Here is an 18,093-nt window from a genome sequence, read left to right on the forward strand (position 1 = left end):
GGTCTTAGCTGCCAAGTACAAGGAAGGATGTATGTGATCAGCGGCGTCAAAGGCTCTTTGGCCCATCCCTGTGGTCCAGGACAAGTCAGTTTCAGTTCCAGCAGGTTCCACTGAAAAGAGCTCAAGTGCCTTGGCAGAGACAGGACCTCCAGCCCAGTCTGACAGGAGCCCGACCAACCCTCCCTCCCATTCCCTCCGGAGCCATGAGGGCAGCGGCCGGGGCACGCTCGTGTGCATCGGCTGTGCGAAACAGCGTTCGGCCTTCACAGAAACCACAAAGGAAAAACACGTGAACTCCAGGGTCGTAAGGAAGACATTAAGACAGGGTCGAGGGAAGTCCTCCCTCCACTTCATCTTAGCCTTTGCAGAAATGACCAACTGAACACACAGGCATTAAAAAAATTTAAAAAGCAAGAGCTGGCATATTAACACTGTTTCCCACCCCCACTGCCCCGAGAAAACAGGGGGCACACGTGTCTGCTGTGCCTATGTGTTTTCTGGCTTAAAATCCCTGGAAGTCGCTGGGGGTGGAAAGAGATGTGAAAACCCCAGGGTTCAGGTGAAGCAACCAGGCTTTCACTGAGGGGTCTTCACTCCAGGTGGGGGCTGGGGGAGAGCTGGGCAAGAGACGGGCTGCAATTTTACTGCCACAAAATTGGTTCCAGATGGAGGCAAGGAAAGGTGTTTACTCCCTGCTGGTGCCAGACAGAAAGAACCTGAAGTACCTACTGTCTTAGGTTCCTAATTCCCCAGTGCTGGGCGGCAACCCCCCTGAGGGTCGGGCCAGAGCTCAGGGCTCAGGGTGGACCAGGGCCGTCTGTTGCTTGGGAAAGGCTATTTTGAATGTAATGACTTTCAGATGGGCTGTGGGCTTGGGGGAAGGCACTGTGGGTAGGGTCTGGAGAGGAAAAGCGGGGGCGGGGGGGGGAGAGGTGTTCCTCTATGAGGCAACAGAAACAATACATGTGTTGTCAGCACCTTCTCCAGCTTTCATTTGCAGAGGCCAGGTCAGGAAGAGTGGGACCGTGGCATCCTCTGCTGTGTTCCCAGATCCCCGATTCCCCCAAACCCCATGATTCACAAGTATTCTGTCTTCCCAAGAGCAGGTCTCCACCTCGAGTTGACGTGTGGCCAGCGTGAGGGTGGAGAAGCTGGGCAGCTGCGGGCTCAGACGGGATGCTGACTGAGAGCTTTGTGGTATTGCAGCCGGGAGGGGTTAGCTTCACCCACTCAGGGGCCCCTGCACCCCACTGTGTGGAATTGAGCCGCTCCGCCTTTTGAGTGAGGCTGGCTGAGGCTGCAGGCCCAGGGACCGGGTGTTCTCTGGCTTACAGCGCCCCCTAGCACTGGACAGAGGGATAGGGCTCTGTGAGCTCCACCTGCCCACCTAAATACTGGGAAGGGGCTGGCGGGGCCAACACTCATTCAACCAGTTCTTACTGACTTTGTTACCAACACCTGATCCCTGTCCTCAAAGGACTCAAAGTTCAGGAAGGAAAGAAGACGCACAAGGTGCTGTGGGGAAACACAGGTGCTGAGAGAGTTGATGAAGATGGGAGGGAAATCAGAAAAGGCTTCCTGGAGAAGGTGACATTTAAGCTGCGATCTGAACACAACATAGGAGTTCAATAAAGTTTGGAAATAATGCATGGAGACAGTAAAAGACATACTTTCTCATCTTTGAGTGCTTATGATCCAAGAGGCAAACAGACAGAAAAACAATCAATTACAACAGGGCTCTATCAGAAACAAGACCTCAGTCTCTCCTATGCCTGCACGTCTGTCTTTGTTTTCAGTCTCGGTCTTGGAGGAGATCAGAGTAAGAACTCGATAACCATTGATTGAGAGACTGACAGCTGCACTTCAGTCTTGGGCATGTTCGATTGGCCTCAAACCTGTTTAAATGATAAGATCTGTCATCCCTTTAGCAACACTCACCTTGTCCTAGGGAATTTTCCATGAAATCTTAGACTTTTTGAGCCAGGGGGGGATCTTGGAGACCACTGAGTTATATCTTCATCCAATAAAAATGGAAACTGAGGCCTGGAGAGGTGAGGTCACTTGTCCATACACACAACTGTTTTCTGCAGCGACTTTTGGGACAAATCTCAGCTCTTTGGTCTTTTTTTACAAGCAAGTTTTCATGTGTCTCTTTCCAGCAATATGCTTGGAATGTTTTCAAAAGGCGTTAGATAACAATTTGGAAAGGAAAAAATGAGACGCAGAAGAGATAAACTTCTGAGGAGCAGAGGGCGGTATTCATTCTAATGAGCTCACCCGGCCATGCCGGGCAGAGGGGAGGATTATTATCACAACTATTTGGTCAGTCGGTATAGGTGAAATTCTTCACACCCGTCACTGCAAATACCCTGAAACGAACTCATCTTCAGATCTGAAATGCGGATCCAGGAATGTGAGTGGCTGGGTTTCCATGGCCAATGTGCAAGCATTAGTTCATGTGCTGGGGCAGGGGACAGAGGCCCGTGAGTGTGGGAGAGAGCCCCAGGGAAGGATCAGGCCGCAGCTGCACTGTCTTGGCTCTGCCACTAGCTGACCATGAGATGCTGGGAAAATTCCTTCGCCTACCTGAACCTTATTTTTCCCACTGATAAGAAGGTGGGACCTCTAAACATCAATGTTTCCAGAGACTCCAGCATTCTGTAACTTGATAGCAAGGGGGTGGGTGGTCATGGGATCACCTTTCCTCAAAAAATTCCAGGAAAGGAAATACCAGGTTAGCCTGGTAGGTCCGCAGGCGGGCCAGACACATTTAGAAACTTCCTCAGTTCTTCCAAGGCTTATACATTTATCATTGTTCTCAGCTGTCAAGGAAAAGCGGGAGAGCCAGTATCTTCATCCTTACCATGAACCCTAGGTGTGCTCCATCTACCTTATAAAGTGGCCCTGGAAAAGCAACCCTTACCTATTAGGTCCCTGGGCACTGTGACATCTGGACGGATAGCTGTGAGGTCTGACTGCAGGAGGGTTTACCCCGGCAGAAGGACTCCTCTGCATAAAGATTCATGCAGCTTGACCGAGCTGACCTCACATGGGTAGGCAGAGGGGAGTCCCCTCAGGTTAGACGTTAGGGAGAACTTCCCAACTGAAAGGGAAGAGGGGACCCAAAGATGCTGGGTGGACTAGTTTAGGATAGGGAACGAGAGGAACTAACCCAAAAGATGATTTCATTACCTCTCAGCTGGAAAAATCAGATCACTCTCGAGCTTACATCCTTAAGTAGCTGCCAGAGTTGAATGCCTCAGGTGCTTTCTGTAAGGAGCATGCTGCTTAAAGTTCAGCACGAGTTATCTGCCTCAAACGTATATTCTAGGCAAACTAGCCTTCCCTTGGAGAAAACATTGGCATTTTGGACAAAACCGTACTGTGAAAGGAAAAAAAGAGAAGCATCTTATCACATAAGATGCTTATCCAAAGTGGATTTGGTCTGGGAAGGCTTATAAAACCTTCCACATGACTGGCACCGCACAGGAATAAGTGAAACTCTCAAATCCACCATGTACGCCCTCGGTCAACCTGGGTCCTTGGAGTGGCTTCCTGAGTGTCCACTGCTCAAGACTCAGTAGATGGCTGGCGGACCTACACCCAAGTCTCCTGGGGCCCCACTTTGTGCTCTGAGGGCTAAAAAGCAGTGTGGCCAGATACCTCTGGCTCCAAAGAGCTTCTAGTGTGGTCGGGAAATCATACAACCACAGCCCAGGAAACAATGGGCAAAGCCCTGGAGTGGGCTTTGAGGGCGGGGAAGGTCTCTGTGGGTCAGGCTGTAGAGCTGAGGTGGGAAGGGTCTTGAAAGCTGGGAGGGGGCAAGACAAAAATGTGAAAACTAGGCTCCTTTCCTCAGAGCTACGCATTTTAATGGATAAAAGGAATTTTTAAAATGTTCTTGGAAACACCATTTCCGATGAAATGTTCCGCTTCGGTCATCCCAATGTCACTTCTCCGAAGGGTAAACGGAGGAGTTTCTGAGAAAGAGGCTGATTGTGCATTTCTGAGCGGTATTTTCAGTCCTTATTTTCTTCTAAACTTTTGGTTATTTCTATAGCCAAAACACTCCGGTCTCTTTCTAAATGGGATGAGTTGGTAGAGAAAGGGAGAGAGACACAAGAATGAAAAGATAGAAGGCTCCAGCTGCAAAAGGGCGTTTGCACAGTTAGAGCTAACTCTCCAGGGAAACAAACCTCTCTCTTAAGGTGGAAATGAATGAATGGAGTCCCTGGCCCGTTGCCGTCAGGTTACCTTTCTGTACCAGTTTCCTCATCTGGAAAGTGTGATTAAAACTTTGTGTTTTCCCTACCTACGATTGTGACGTATGATCATGAGAGTACATAAAATATAAGGCAGAATAGTCCAGATGTTCCTTGATAATAATGAGTCATAGTATTACTTATTAGCAATTATCCATTATAGTTCATAGTCCAGGATCCTGGACAGTCCTCCAGGACCTGGTTCAGCCCAGTTTCGGATCCGTTCATCCCCAAATTCCTTGCCGAAGGGTGCAGACCTGTCGGCCCTGGGTGGGGTTAGCTATTTCCTCCTGTCCTTTCTACTTACTGTTTTTCAAATAAGCTCAGGGCCTTTGCACTGCTGTTCTCCCTGACCGGTGTCCTCTCCTCCCAGATTCTGCTTGGTCACGTCTCGGCTTGGATGTCACCTCTTCAGAGAGGCTTTTCCCTTCCTACCCCGCAGAAAGCAGCGCCTCCGCAGTCATTTCTAACCCATTACTCCGCTTTGTTTTCTCCGCAGCACTGTCCCCACAGACAAGTACCCCAGGCATTCCTGGATTTCTTGATGTGTTACCTGCAAGTTCCACGGGCGCAAGAACTTTGCTTGGCTGACCCCAGCATCCAGAAGAGTGTTTGTTGAATGACTTCACAATGTACTCCGGTGAGCCTGAGAACCCACCTTCTATTACAGCTGGCTCCAAAAGGCAGGCGGCTTCCTCATGTCCAGGAAAGTGGGGGTGTGGGGGGGTGGAGAGCATAGGCCACCTATTTAGTTTCCCCCTTCTGACTGCTCTTTGCAGAGAAGGTGGCGAGGTGGTCTTTTCCTAACCTTCCACCCAGGCGCAGTCAAGGTCTCCAGGTCCAGGGCCGCCTCTGACCCACGCGGGTGGGGGCGGCGCTGGGGCGGGTACCAGTTGCTTCTGGTTTGGGTCGGAGGCGCGCAGAGGGCGGGGTGGGCGTGTGGCAAAGGTGCGGGAGAGAAGGGGCGCGCGGGCGCTCCCCGGAGGCGCGCCCCAGCCCCTGCGCTCGCGCGCCCAAAGCCGCAGGATTCCCTATAAGGATCGGAACGGCCCCGCGAGGCCCCGCCCCGCCGCCCCGTCGCCCCGCGCCCCCGGCCCCACCCCCTTTTCGGAGGCCCGATGAGGTAATGCGGCTCCGCGATTGGTCGGAGGGGCGGGACCCCGCGAGGGGGAGCCGAGGGTACCGCGCTATATTACTCCGCGCCCGGCCGCGGCGCAGAGCGGGCAGCAGGCGAGCTCTCGGACCTTCCCCTCCCCCGGCTCCCGCGGCTCCTGCTCCGGCTCCCGCTCCGTGGCCCGCAGAGTGGTGCGCCAGCGCCCCCCAGCCTCGCCGCACCCCATCCCGGCCCTTTGGGCACTCGGAGCGCGGCGCGCCCCGAGGTCAGAGTTGCCCCGTCCGGTCGGGCGGACGAGCTCCGGCCGCAGCAGCCCCGGCGCCGGCGCGCACCGCAACTTTGGAGAGGCGAGCGGCAGCCCCCGCAGCGGCAATGACTCCCTGGCTCGGGCTCGTCGTGCTCCTGGGCAGCTGGAGCCTGGGGCACTGGGGCGCCGAGGCGTGCACATGCTCGCCCAGCCACCCCCAGGAAGCCTTCTGCAACTCCGACATAGGTAAGCGCTCGGGGTGTCCCCGTGGGTGCCCCCGCAGCGCCCACTCCCGCGCTGCAGCCCGGGACGCGATGCTGCCAGCTGCTCCGGGTGGCCGGGCGAACCCCGTTACTTCTTTCCTGCCCGGGCTTGGGGTGAGCGCGCCGACCTAGCCGAGGGGGAGATGCCCTGCAGAGAAACCAGCCCCGCAGTGGCTGGACGAACCCTTTGCAGCCTTTGCTCTCCTTTTAGGGGATGAGGCCCCTGTGGGTCCTTTTGACATCTGGTAAAATTCCCTTTTCACCATGGCGGGAGGAAGGGCTGGGGGTAAGGGGGAAAGGGTTCCTAAAACTTGGAATGCCAACTAAACCGCTGGGATGTTGAGTAGTTAAAAACAAACAAACAAACAACAAAAACCCACAAAAAGTTGCCAGCCATGTGCACAGAAAGTTGCAGGAGAAACTTGAAGTTTCTGAGCCTGCATCGCCTCCTGCCCCCAAGAAGTCCATTCTTTCCCTGAGACCCAGACTGACCTTGAGTGTCTCAGGCAAGCGCTAATGGAGCTTCTTGGACTGCCAACTGTGGGTGGATTTAAGGGGGGAAATGAGAAGAAAGTGGAAGGGGTGACCCTCCCCGGAGGAGCTGTACTGGAGGGTGTTGATAGCAAGCAGGAGGTGGCGTGTGTGAGGGATCACTTATCACATAGCTGTGAGAATTCACAGGAAGGCTTTTTTTTTTTCTTCCTTGAACGTGTGCGAGGAGGGGGTTATAGATTTGTCACAAGAAGAACAAAGATGCCACGGGTCACACAGCACGGTGACGATTCCAAACTGGACTTGTGTCTTGATCAGAGAGACTCGGTACAAAGTGGGAGCAGTGGTTATCGAGGGCCTTGAGAGGGTCGTGGGAGAGCTTGTCTGGGAGTGTTCAGGACACTGGTTTGGATGGCGAGAGGCGGAGTAGCAGCTGGAAAACATCTCTCCTCTCCTTTCCAGCTCATAAAGCATGCAAGTCCAGTGGCCCCTGCTGTGTGTGTGTGTGTGTGTGTGCGCGCGTGTGTGTGCGCGCGCCGGCTGGGGTGGGACACAGTCTAGCCACTCTGCTGAGTCGATTCAGAATAAAGAATGGAGTATGTGTGTTTTAAGTACAGTCATAAAGGGAAGGAAATTTTCCACTGGGTCCTGGGTGAGGGCTCCACAAGTGTGCTGCAGGGGAGGGGGGGAGGAGGCAGGAGCCGGGCAGGGGAGGCAGCTGAGTTTGGGAGGGGCGCTGCTGGTGGGCCTGGCGTAGTCTAGGAGAAGTCAGGGAGGTGGCTGTGGTGACCAGGTCAGTCCAGTTAGCAGCCCTGGGTGTTTGTGTGGCCTGGGGTCACGCCTTTGAGAGGTTTCCTGGGGCCTGAGTGGCACACCCTTCCCTCTCCAGGGGGAACCTGGCTGGCCCCTGGATTTGCCTGGAAGAACTCTGCTGTGCCGCCTGAGCCTGGGAGGTTTTCTCCCTTCTCCTCTGACCGACCCCACCCGAATTCCACTTGGCTGTCTCTTCCCACCCTGTAGGTACATTCCTACCTGAGTAGTGTTGTTAGCTGCTGCTGCTGGTTTCTGGGCTCCTCAGTGAGGAGCACACACTGGGGCCAGGAATCTGACAGGTAGAGCCAGGGCGGCCTCTTTTGCTTGACAATGGCTCTGGTGTGTTCCCTTGGACTTGCTGGTATGTGGGGAGATGGAGACCTCACGCCTCCTCCCCACGCCCCCCCCCCCCCTTAGCTTTTGGGTTTCCACCCTGAAAGCTGACCAGGGAGCAGTGAAAACAGAAGCAAGGAAACCCCGCTTCCAAGTGGGGGCGCTGCCTGACTCTCTTCCCTGTGTAGGCTTCCTGCCGTTGGCTCTGCGCTGATGCTGAAAGTTTCTTGTCATTTCTCTGGGTTTATTCAAGAGGTAGTTCCTTTCCCCCCAGTGAACTACCCAGAGAAAAGCTAAGTTACCAGGAAGTACCCCAAGACCAGAACCAGTTTCGTGGTAGCAAAACTAAAAAAGAAACCAAAAAAAATCTTTGATACGCTGGCCCCGATCCAAGCTGTTCTGCCCGGGTTTGGTGCACTGCACTAGGGCAGGGATGAGCTAATGCTTTAAAAATGGGAGGTGTGGAGGTGGGATGCTTGCGGGCTGACCTCCCTGCCTCACAGCTCCCCGCTGGCGTCCAGCAGGGGGCTCTCCGGTTCCCGAGTGGCAGCCTTCCTTGTGTCCAGTCTGGGTGGAGGGCTGCCCATTGCCTCCCTGAAGGAACCGCCCAGCAGCTCCCCACTCCCCTTGACCCATATGACCCACCAATCTCATCGCTGTAGCTCATTCAAGAGTCTCAAGCCAGCCCACCAGCTTCCTCTTCCAGAACCTTCCTGGCTTTTTCTCCTTGTGGCCTGGTGCCATGTTGCCGGGCGAAGGGCACGGCATGCCTGGCGCTGCCCTCTGGAAGGAACCCCCTGCCACGGCCTTCCCTTTCCTTTCTCTTCACCCACAGGTGTCTCTTTTTGCCTTTCCCCCCTAAAGCCCTGGGGATTGGCACAGTCTTCTGGGTGAGGAGTTCAAAGGTGTTTCTATGGCAACTCCAGGCCCTGCACCCCAGTAAGTGTTTAGGAGAAGAGTAAACTACATGCTGGCTTATAAAACACACTGTGGGGGAAAGAAAGGACTTGGCAGCAGCCGTGATGTCTGTGGTCCCCTCCCCACCAGTCATGCCCTTGAAACTCCTGACAAAACCTTGACTCTGAAGGAGGGGAGGGAGGGGGCTGGGAATGAAGAAGGCGGGCGGGCTTGGCCGGGTAGATCCTGCTCCAGCAGCTCTGTCCAGCTCAGGAAGGGGTGGGCAGTGTGTGTGTGTGTGTGTGTAGGGGGCAGTGTTTCTGTGGGGGTGGGGGGCAGCAGAGAGAATTTTGCTTCACAACTCCGAGCCCTTTTTTTGCTCCCTTGCCCCCTGCATAGAGGAAAAGGGGCTGTGAGATGGGGTGTTGGGGGCCTGCCCCCTGAGCCTGTTGGGAGTTGGAGAGGAAGGCTCCGCTTAGGCTCCCACTGCCAGTCCTGGAGGGTGGCCCCTGAATATCTCGGCATTGTTTGGGCAGGGACCAGTGCCAGCGGATTCTTTCTGTATCAGATCTGAGGTTGTGGTTTTAGCAAAGAAGCCATTTTCAGAGAAGCCAGATCCATCCCCTCTCACGATCACACACAATGACACTCCACACTGGGCTTTGTGACTTAAGAGAAAAAAAAAAAAAAAGGATCAGACTTCAGAAAGGAGCCAGCCACCTGGGGAGGGGACCCAGGCTGTCCAACATCTTGGAAACCTTGGAAAGAGGAAAGCTGCTCTGCTTAGGACCAGGGAAGGGACAGCTCTCAGACAGCAACTGGAAGAGTAGGTGTTCTGCCCATTGCAGCTGGAAAACACTGAGGCTGAGAGGGGTTGTGCTCGCTCAAGGTCGCCCAGCTAATCAACACTGTAGCTCGCTGTAGCTAAATAAGGCGAAATGCATTGTTGGTTATGCTATTTTCTTCAATAACTTTTCAACTTTCATTTACCCTTGACATTCTAAATCAGGGCACCCCTCCTGGGACCAAGATGGAATGGACGGTTAACATTAGAAGACTTTACTTACTGATTTGAGAAGTTTTAAAAAATATGAAGATAACCAAATGGCCAGAGGTTATTATTATTTAATATAATAATATAAATGGAGAAAATGTCTGACCTTTGGATATTAGAACTGGAAGAGACCCTCAGAATCACCAAGTCAAAGTGAAAAAAATGACTCTTGGTCTCACCGAGGCACTGGGAGCACTAGAGCTCTAGAGACAAGACATCTCAGGCTTCACTACTTCCCTTCTAGGGGCTGCCCAGGACGACATGTGCAGTTTGTGCAGGTGGCCAGTGTAGGGGATGCAAAACCAGAGAGAGACAGGAGGCTGGGTCCCGGCTGGCTGGAGAAGGCGCCCCTCCCACCGTAGTGCAGATAAAGCTAGAAAAGTGGCCCCGGAAGTGGCCGGGTGGAGGGACCTTTGTGTGTTTTGCAGGAACAGCAGGAACCATTCAGCCCCACTGCTGAAGGGCACATTCCAGCAGGTTTGCCGATGAAAAACAACAACAACACAATTCTCCACTGCGTTTGGTTTTCCCCATTCCAGCCAGTATGGACAAGGGGGCCCCTTCTTCTAGCCTTTGTCACAGTCAACTCCTGGGTGGCCTGGAGAGGCAGAGGGGCTGGCGGCAAGGCCCGGGGTGGGCAGGGCTGGGCGGATCCCCGGGGCCTGCTGGCCTGCGCTTAGGCGTGGTCGCCAGTGGCTGTCAACTTCACTTTCGTCATTTATGGGAGGGGACTAATTTTTATCCATGTTTAAAACTTACAAGTGTTATGCGAACATATTCCATGCCCATGTGCATATGTGTGTGCGTGTGACCTAAAATGCGATAAAGGTAAAGTCCTTTTTGATGGCTTCCTCTAACTCTAGCTCCTTCCCCAGACCCTTTCTTCCCTGTGCATTTACAGACAGAGGTACGTGTAGAAAGTTCAGGGTAGCTCTTCCCCTTGGAAGCATGGATAGGGGAACACTATGAACAGGAAAATGCCACACAGAGCGTCCTGCTGTTTCCCCCTGAACAGTGCGTTAGAGGCTGGTCTCAGGAACACACAGGGACCTACTTCATTCTTGTAAGGTATGGTATCCCCTAGGGTTGTAATTTTTAAAAACCGATTGTGGAGCAGTTACTCTGTCATGCATCAACTCCTTTAATTCTCTCGAGCCCTGTGAGGCAGGTGCGCTATTATCATCTCCATTTCACGGATGAGGAAACTGAGGCTTAGAAGAACTAGGGGGCTTGTTCAAGGTTATAGCAGAGCCCACATTTAAACCCCTGCAACCAGGTTCAAAACGATATAATCAGCTACTATGCTGTATATGACATTATATTATATTATATTATATTATATTATATTATATTATATGCCATGTCATATTATGCTATATATAACACTGTATGCTGTTATAGTACCATAATAATATAATACAATATCCCTATAGGTGTAGGTATAATATCCCTCTAGGTATATCTCTATAGGTGTATATTTATTGAACTAATCCCCTCTTGATAGATATCTAGGTTTCTAACAGCTTTTCATGCTTGCAAAGAGCTAAAGTAGTCACTCTTGTTCACGGGTACAAATATATCTCTATGACAAGAATACAATTGGAATTATTGGACACGGGGCATGTGCATTTTACATTTTAGTAGTTCCTGCAAGTTTGCCCTCCAGAGTGGCTATGTTAACATATTTCTTTTCCTGTGGAAAACAGTATGAATATGGAGGATCCTCAAAAAATTAAAATTAAAAATGGAGCTGCCTTATGACCCAGTGACCCCACTTCTGGGTATATATCCAAAGAAACCCGAAACACTAATTGGAAAGAAATTATGCAGCCCTGTGTTCATTGCAGCAGCATTTACAATAGCCAAGCTACGGAAGCAACGCAAGTGCCCATCCAAAGACGCGTGGGTAAAAAGCTGTGGTAATATATGCAATGGAATATTACTCAGCCATAAAAAAGAATGAAATCTTCCCATTCAAGACAGCATGGGTGGACCTAGAGGGTATTATGCTAAGTGAAATAAGTAAGTTATAGAAAGACAGATAAGACATGATTTCACTTATACGTAGAATCTAAAGAAAATAAATGAACAAACAAAATTGAAACAGATTCATAGATACAGAAAAAAGACCAATGGTTGCCAGAGGGAAGGGGGGTTGGGGGGCTGGGTGAAAAAGGTGAAGGGATTGAGAAGTACAGGTTGGTAGTTACAAAATCATCATGGGGATGTAAAGTACAGCATAGGGAATATAGACAATAATATTTTGGGTACTTGCTAGTCAGTCTCCAAAACCTATATTCTGAATCAGTCTCTAGCATAGACCAAGGGCTAGGATTCTTTGGACTTGGGAAGGTACATCCCTTTTGCCACATCCCCCACGTTGTTTTTTGACCCCCCCCCCACTTTGATTTTCTCCTATAGACAGCCTCTCCAGCCCCTGCCTCCCCCGCTGCCGCCAATTTTATTACAGAAACCAAGTTTATTATAGCATGTCCCGAAGAAAACCCAGCCTTGGCCCTACTTCCAATTCTTAACCCTGTGCTCTTTCCACCGAATCAGGGGTTCCCAGCCTTTTCAACACCAAGGACTATTTTTATTAATTTTCCTTCAGTGAATTCCATGTTTGGAAAAATGATCCATCACAATTTCATGTGTTGAGAGTTGATTGTTTTTCCATTAAAAAGAAAACAGTTAAACTTTATCCATCACTGCTGATACCAGGCAGCCTAGTATTATTCTGACATAATCAGCTAATACACCAATTAGTTGCAACCCAGAACAGAGAATCTTGGCGTTTTCTTCAGCCTGGGAAGCACTCTCCTGGGTCAGTGGATGACTGCAGGGCACAGCGATTTGGTTGGCTTACTGGACTGCTGAGCATAGCTCGTGGACTCCTTAGTGGACCACTGTCCTTTGCCCCTCTGAGATTGGCTCCTTAATGTCGCACCAGTTTACCGTGTCTCCTCCTGTGGGCAGGTCCATTTGTCACCCTTGCCATTTTTCTGTGTACCCACAGTGCTGAGAGTGGGGCTGGCCGAGGTGGCAGGTCACCCATGGGTCCTGGTTGAGTTGCCCCCTTTTCGGAAGAGGTGACATGGGTTCAGGTATCTATTTTCCTGAATTAATCTCTGTCAGGCTGGAGCAGAAGAGTATTGATTCTAGCTACAGGGCCTCACTAAACAGCGTTTGACAGGAGGCCACCAGGTGTCTGTCCCGACTGTAGAGAACATAGAGGCCTTTTTGCTCAGTTCCTGAAACATGAGTGTCGGGAGGAGGGCGGGGCCCCGTCGAACCTTCCCTGAGCCATGCACAAGCTATCTATCTGCCAGGGTGAGATGGCTTGGCTGCCACAAAAGGGACAGTCCATGCCACCCAACACCAGTTGTGATTTATGTCCCTGTAAACCGTATCCCCTAACGGTGGCATTCTGCGCGCAGAGAGTAGGGACCTGAAGTATTCTCAGGCCTGCGGCCACCTGGCTTTTTGTGGGGGTGGGGAAGGGAAGGAAAGCTGTAAGATTTGGCCTCAGAAAACCCAAGGTAAAGTTCAGCTGGTGGAAAAACAGAGCCCTTGGAAGGTAGAGGGTGGCGGTGGGGAGGGCAGAGGGGAAATCCTGAGCAGACCAGAGCCATTCCGGAACTGGAGACCTTAACTGCTGCACGGCAATTATCCCCTCCCCCTCCACATATCTTTGCTCCCTCTCGGAATGAGATCGCCAGGCATCGGGTAGCCCAGCTGCCTGCAGACAAGAACTGTTTCATTCAGAAATCTCAGGGTGCCTGCAGATTAGGGCCTGAGGAAGGTGAACCTTGCAATTTGAGGGATTCCTGGTGTTTGGCTAAAGTGCTTGCAGCTCAGAAGTTAGGAGGGTTCTCCTTGTCACCTAGTATTTATCGCCCTCACGGCAATTTGAGTTTTGGAAATTTAGTAGCTCTTGTGAGCTCTGCTGCTCACAAGCTTGGGCCAGTTTTCTAGCCTCAGTTTCTTCATCTGCAAAATGGGGGAATAACAGTATGTAACACATTGGATTGGTGATTAGGTGAAACAATTCACAGCCAGTGCTTAGTACAGAATCTGCACATACTAAAAGCTCAATCAATGCTGGCTTCTAGTAGTGCTGCTATATGATACAGCAGAGCGAGGATTCATTCTCACTTTATTTTCAGTGAGGAAAATGCAGCCCGAGGGGTGATGGGACATTTTTCAGGGTCACATACAGAGATCTGAGTTTCAAAAATCATGGTTGTTTGACACTCCCCTCCCTAAGTTGAATGCTTTTGTCACACTGCCTCCCACAGGACAGAGAAACAAACAACAAAGCTCCCTACTCAGTATTTTCATGACTCTCCGAATTTTAGAGTCTTAAGTTCACTTGATCTTATTTGGTGACCCCAACATTCCAAGGAGGACCACAGGATGGTGGAGGTCATGGCTCCCATTAAATGGATGTGACTCTGAGAACTGGTGTGGTTCAGGAGTCTGGCCACACAGCCAACACACAGAATTGGGGTTGGAACCCACATCTTCTGAGGCCAAGTCCCACACTCTCTTCAAGGGTCAGGTGCCCCCCTTCCCTGTTTAGACTGCTCTGGCACATCTGCCTCTGGTAGAAGGTACCAGGGTAGCCAACGGAAGGGCCTGGGAAATGGATCAGTGCTACTGAAGTTGGATGTCAGACCACACTCCCTGTACCCACCTATGCTCATCTCCCCCAGGGTTTTGGGGCTGTGCCTTGTACAGGAGTGAGCCCTGGCCTGGAGTCAGGACATCTGGGTTCTAGTTCTAGGTCACCACCTGATTTTGGGAGTCACTTTAGTGATGCCACGTTCCCTGGATATTAGCCTCTAATCTGTAAAACAGCAGGATTGGCTCTCTGTGGCACATAAACACTTTTTACACATATATTTATAGTAATCATAGTAATAGATATTTTCCTGAATGCCTACTATATATCAAGTGTCTCTGACTCTGCATTCTTTGGGGGGGGGGGTCTCTCTAGCTGAATAATTGAGCACCCAGATCCATCCACAATACCTTTTAAGAGGTAACTTCTTTAGAAATATGGTCTATTAAGATCAGAGCCAGGATCTCTGTGGTGGTACAAGCAGATGAGGGCTTTGACTGAACAGAACTACTAATGAGCTGACACACTTTATCGGATGACATATTTGACCACCAAACTTCCTGTTGCAGCAGAGCCGATTTTTCCAAGCAGAGAGCAACCATGCAGCCCCAGCGGATGGCTAGAATTAAATATCAAGGTCACATCAGGGTCTGTCATCGAGCGCTGGATGGCTTGGTAAAAATTCTTTTGAAACCCATTAGCACCTCTACTGACGCTGACGGACAGGAGGCGGGATTGAGACTCAGTGTCCGTCAAAACAAGGCCTTCCTGATCCATAGTCTACCTGGGCAGCCCCTTGCTCCAGAAAGTTTGGCTAACTGCTCGGCTCACACAGCTGTAGCTGGGAAGACTCCTCTAGTGAAAGACTGGCCCAGATGAACCCCTGGGACTAAGGTGTGTGTGACTGGATGAACCCTGTGAATGAGAAGGGGCTTGGAAGACCCAAATCAAACATATACCCTTTGGAGGAATCAAAATCCACTCCCCTTCCCAAAGGGGGGGATAGAGACCCTCAAAGATCCCTTCCTGATACCAGTATTCACCAGAAGGGCAGAGAGATGTGAAGGAACCCCAGCATCCGTGTTACTCTCAGAGTGGGTTTCTGAGCAGGTGGGTACAGTGGGGAAAGGCTTCACCTGAGGAAGGCAGGTCTGGTCCCAGTTCCTCCTTCGACTGATTTTCTCTTGGCCTGGATTTCCTTACCTCTCATCTAAGTCAGATCACAAACCCAAATGCCTGCAGAGGGGCAGTCCCAGAAACTCGCGCAGGGATATGTTTTGTATTGGCCCATACGTATGTGTGTGTGTGTGAACCCTTAAAAATCAGATTTCACATTAAGAAGTTGGATTTCTAGCTTATGTTTGCTGATGAAACATATTGAAGCAGTACTTCTGCCAGAAAATATGTATGTGGTTCCCTTATTCTCTTGTGTTCCCACTTTGGAGGGCTAAATGGGTACTTAAGTATCTCTTTATTATTAGACAAACAGTAGAACAGTGGGAAAATGCGGTAATAAATAGCAACTCGTCTTTGACTTTGGAATGGGGGCAGCAATAGACAGTGGTGGTGACTGTGGTGAACTGAAGAGGTCATGTCCCTCTGAAGTGGACAGCTGGTGTGCAGCTCCAACCTATCAGCATGTGAGTCCAGTATTATCAGATTTCCAGTCTCTTGGAATAAGCCAGAAGTCCAAATTTTTAATGTAAAATCTGCTTTTTAAATGTTAGTGCAATTAAAAAGAAACACACACACACACATACGTGGGCCAAACAAAAACGTATCTCTGGGCCAGATTCAGCCCTGTGGGTCCCCAGTTTTGTGACCTTGAGTCCAGATGATCTCCTGAGTTTCCCTTGGATTGTAGCATCTTTGAGTGAGACCAACGGCTTTGTCAGGGCCAACAATGTCCCTCATCCTCTGTCCCCAGAGAACACTGCTTATGTGCTTGTGATCACACTGTCCACAGTCTCTGGGGTGGTGAAGAGCACAGGTCCTGGAGTTGGATGCCCGGTTCAAACCTGCTTTCATTAATGGCCAGCTGCATGACCCCAGGCGAGGCAATCCTTCCCCCCTCGCTGTGAAATGGAGAGTTTCATAATAGTGCTCTTAGCCTCACAGGGCTGCGGGAGAATTCACTAAGGTGATGGAGTGGCTGGCTTGGCCCAGTGCCTGGCATAGAGTAAGGGCTTGATAAATGTCAGCAGTCATATTATCACTGCTTGGTGTCTCCCCCAGGGTGAGCAAGCTGGAGGACAGGGAGTCATGTCTTTCCAGGTCATTTCCTGCTGCATAGTAATGATGCAGTGAAAGTATCTTGAATGAATGAGAACATTTGAGGGAGGTGGCACTCCAGCCCTTTTAGGCAATGGTGCACTTCGCTGTGTGTGTGTGTGTGTGTGTGTGAGAGAGAGAGAGAGAGAGAGAGAGAGAGAGAGAGAGACAGAGAGACAGACAGACAGAGAGAGGAAGAGGGAGAAAAAGAAGAGAGATCAGCTTTGACATGTTGGGAAATGACCAGCCCAATGAGAAAAGCTGTCTTAAGCTGCTAAGATAGTGTGCTAAACGGAGGCCATTGTCTTGGAAAATAACACCAAAGCCATCGCCCACCCTTTCCTAACAGAGAAGACAAGGGCCGGCTTGGGAAGCCAGGTGCAGACGTGACCCCCAGGTGCCCACCACGTGCGAGCATCGTGGGCAGCTTTGTCAGCTTGACGGCTTTTATTTATTCAGGGCCCCTTTCGGCCAGAAGAGCTTCCTGGGGCCTCTTAAAATGTAATGCCCCACCTGCACAGTTCACATCTGTGTTTTATTTTGTTTAAAAAACGTTAACCCTAAACAGTTCAGATTCCTCTGTATCCCTTGGAGAAGAGCTTCTACCCGGCGACTCATGGGCAGGGAGGCAGAAGGAGTGAGGCTAGGCCAGCCTGTCCCAGAGAAATAACATTGAAAGGTGGGAATGCGGGCCATGTATGTATAATTTAAAATTTTCCCACAGCCACATTAAAAAAAGAGGAAAAAAATAGCTAAAATTAACCTGATGTATCCCAGATATTATAATTTCCACATGTGATCAATAAAATTATCAGTGAGGTTTAAATTTTTTTACATGTTTGAAATTTAACATGTATTTTATACTCATAGCCCATCTCAGTTGGACTAGTCATGTTTCAAGTGCTTTCTAGCCACCAATGGTCAATGGTCACCATATTAATAGGACAGCACATGGTCACCATGTTAATAGGTCAAGGTGATATTTGCGAATTTGAGGCATCTTTTAATTTTCTCCTGTTATTATTATGGGCTGTGTGTAGAAGCAGGGAGCCAGGAAGTGCATTGGGGCTGATCGAGGCTCTGGCTTCAAGTGACTTTCAGGGAACCATGTGCTGTGACACTGTAGAAGCCACCTGACTCCTCTCTCACTTGACAAAAGGGGACACTGAGGTCTAGAGAGGTGGAGTAGATTGGCCTAAGAAATCGAGCTGGAACTAGAATAAAACTAATAACATACTATTTGATAGTATGTAACATTTATGAAATCATTTTTACATTCTCAGACCTTTTCACGCATTGGCTCCTTAAACTCTCATAACCACCCAATGAGAAGGTGGTCTTGTTTCTGTTTTGCAGATGAGGAAATCTGGGCGTAGAAGAATTAAATAGTAAAGTGGCCAATGTCCACGGACAGTTGTTCTAAGAACTTTATATACATATATTATTTATTCTATTATGTGCTAAACCTTCACATTACACATTATCATCACCATCATCCCTCTTCGCAAATGGGAAGACGGGCTGCAAGAAGCTGAAGGGTTTGTCTAGAATGCACCTAGCATGTGGTAGAGCGACGGTTTGGGCCCAGGCTGCCTGACTCCAGATTCCGAGCTCTTAATCACAAAATCACCCCATGGCCACCCGGCCATGCAGTGGCACAGCTGGTATTTGAGCTGCTCTGTCTGTTCCCTGGTCCACAGTATTCCGTCATTGTCCCCTGGGT

General features: G+C 50.4%; 2 protein-coding genes across 2 annotated transcripts in view; one reads left to right on the forward strand and one right to left on the reverse strand.

Annotated features, from left to right (window-relative positions):
* Window positions 1-18,093, reverse strand: part of SYN3 (synapsin III) — a 365,786-nt gene that overhangs the window by 184,303 nt on the left and 163,390 nt on the right. The window lies entirely within an intron of this gene.
* Window positions 5,193-18,093, forward strand: part of TIMP3 (TIMP metallopeptidase inhibitor 3) — a 51,013-nt gene continuing 38,112 nt past the window's right edge. Inside the window, exon 1 of the mRNA XM_081129892.1 lies at window positions 5,193-5,869. Within this exon, the coding sequence (XP_080986018.1) occupies window positions 5,389-5,869 (481 nt within the window). The 5' untranslated portion in view covers window positions 5,193-5,388. The remainder of the gene's footprint in view (window positions 5,870-18,093) is intronic.

This window comes from Miniopterus schreibersii (assembly GCF_964146895.1).
Source record: "Miniopterus schreibersii genome assembly, chromosome: 2".
NCBI classification, from domain to species: domain Eukaryota; kingdom Metazoa; phylum Chordata; class Mammalia; order Chiroptera; family Miniopteridae; genus Miniopterus; species Miniopterus schreibersii.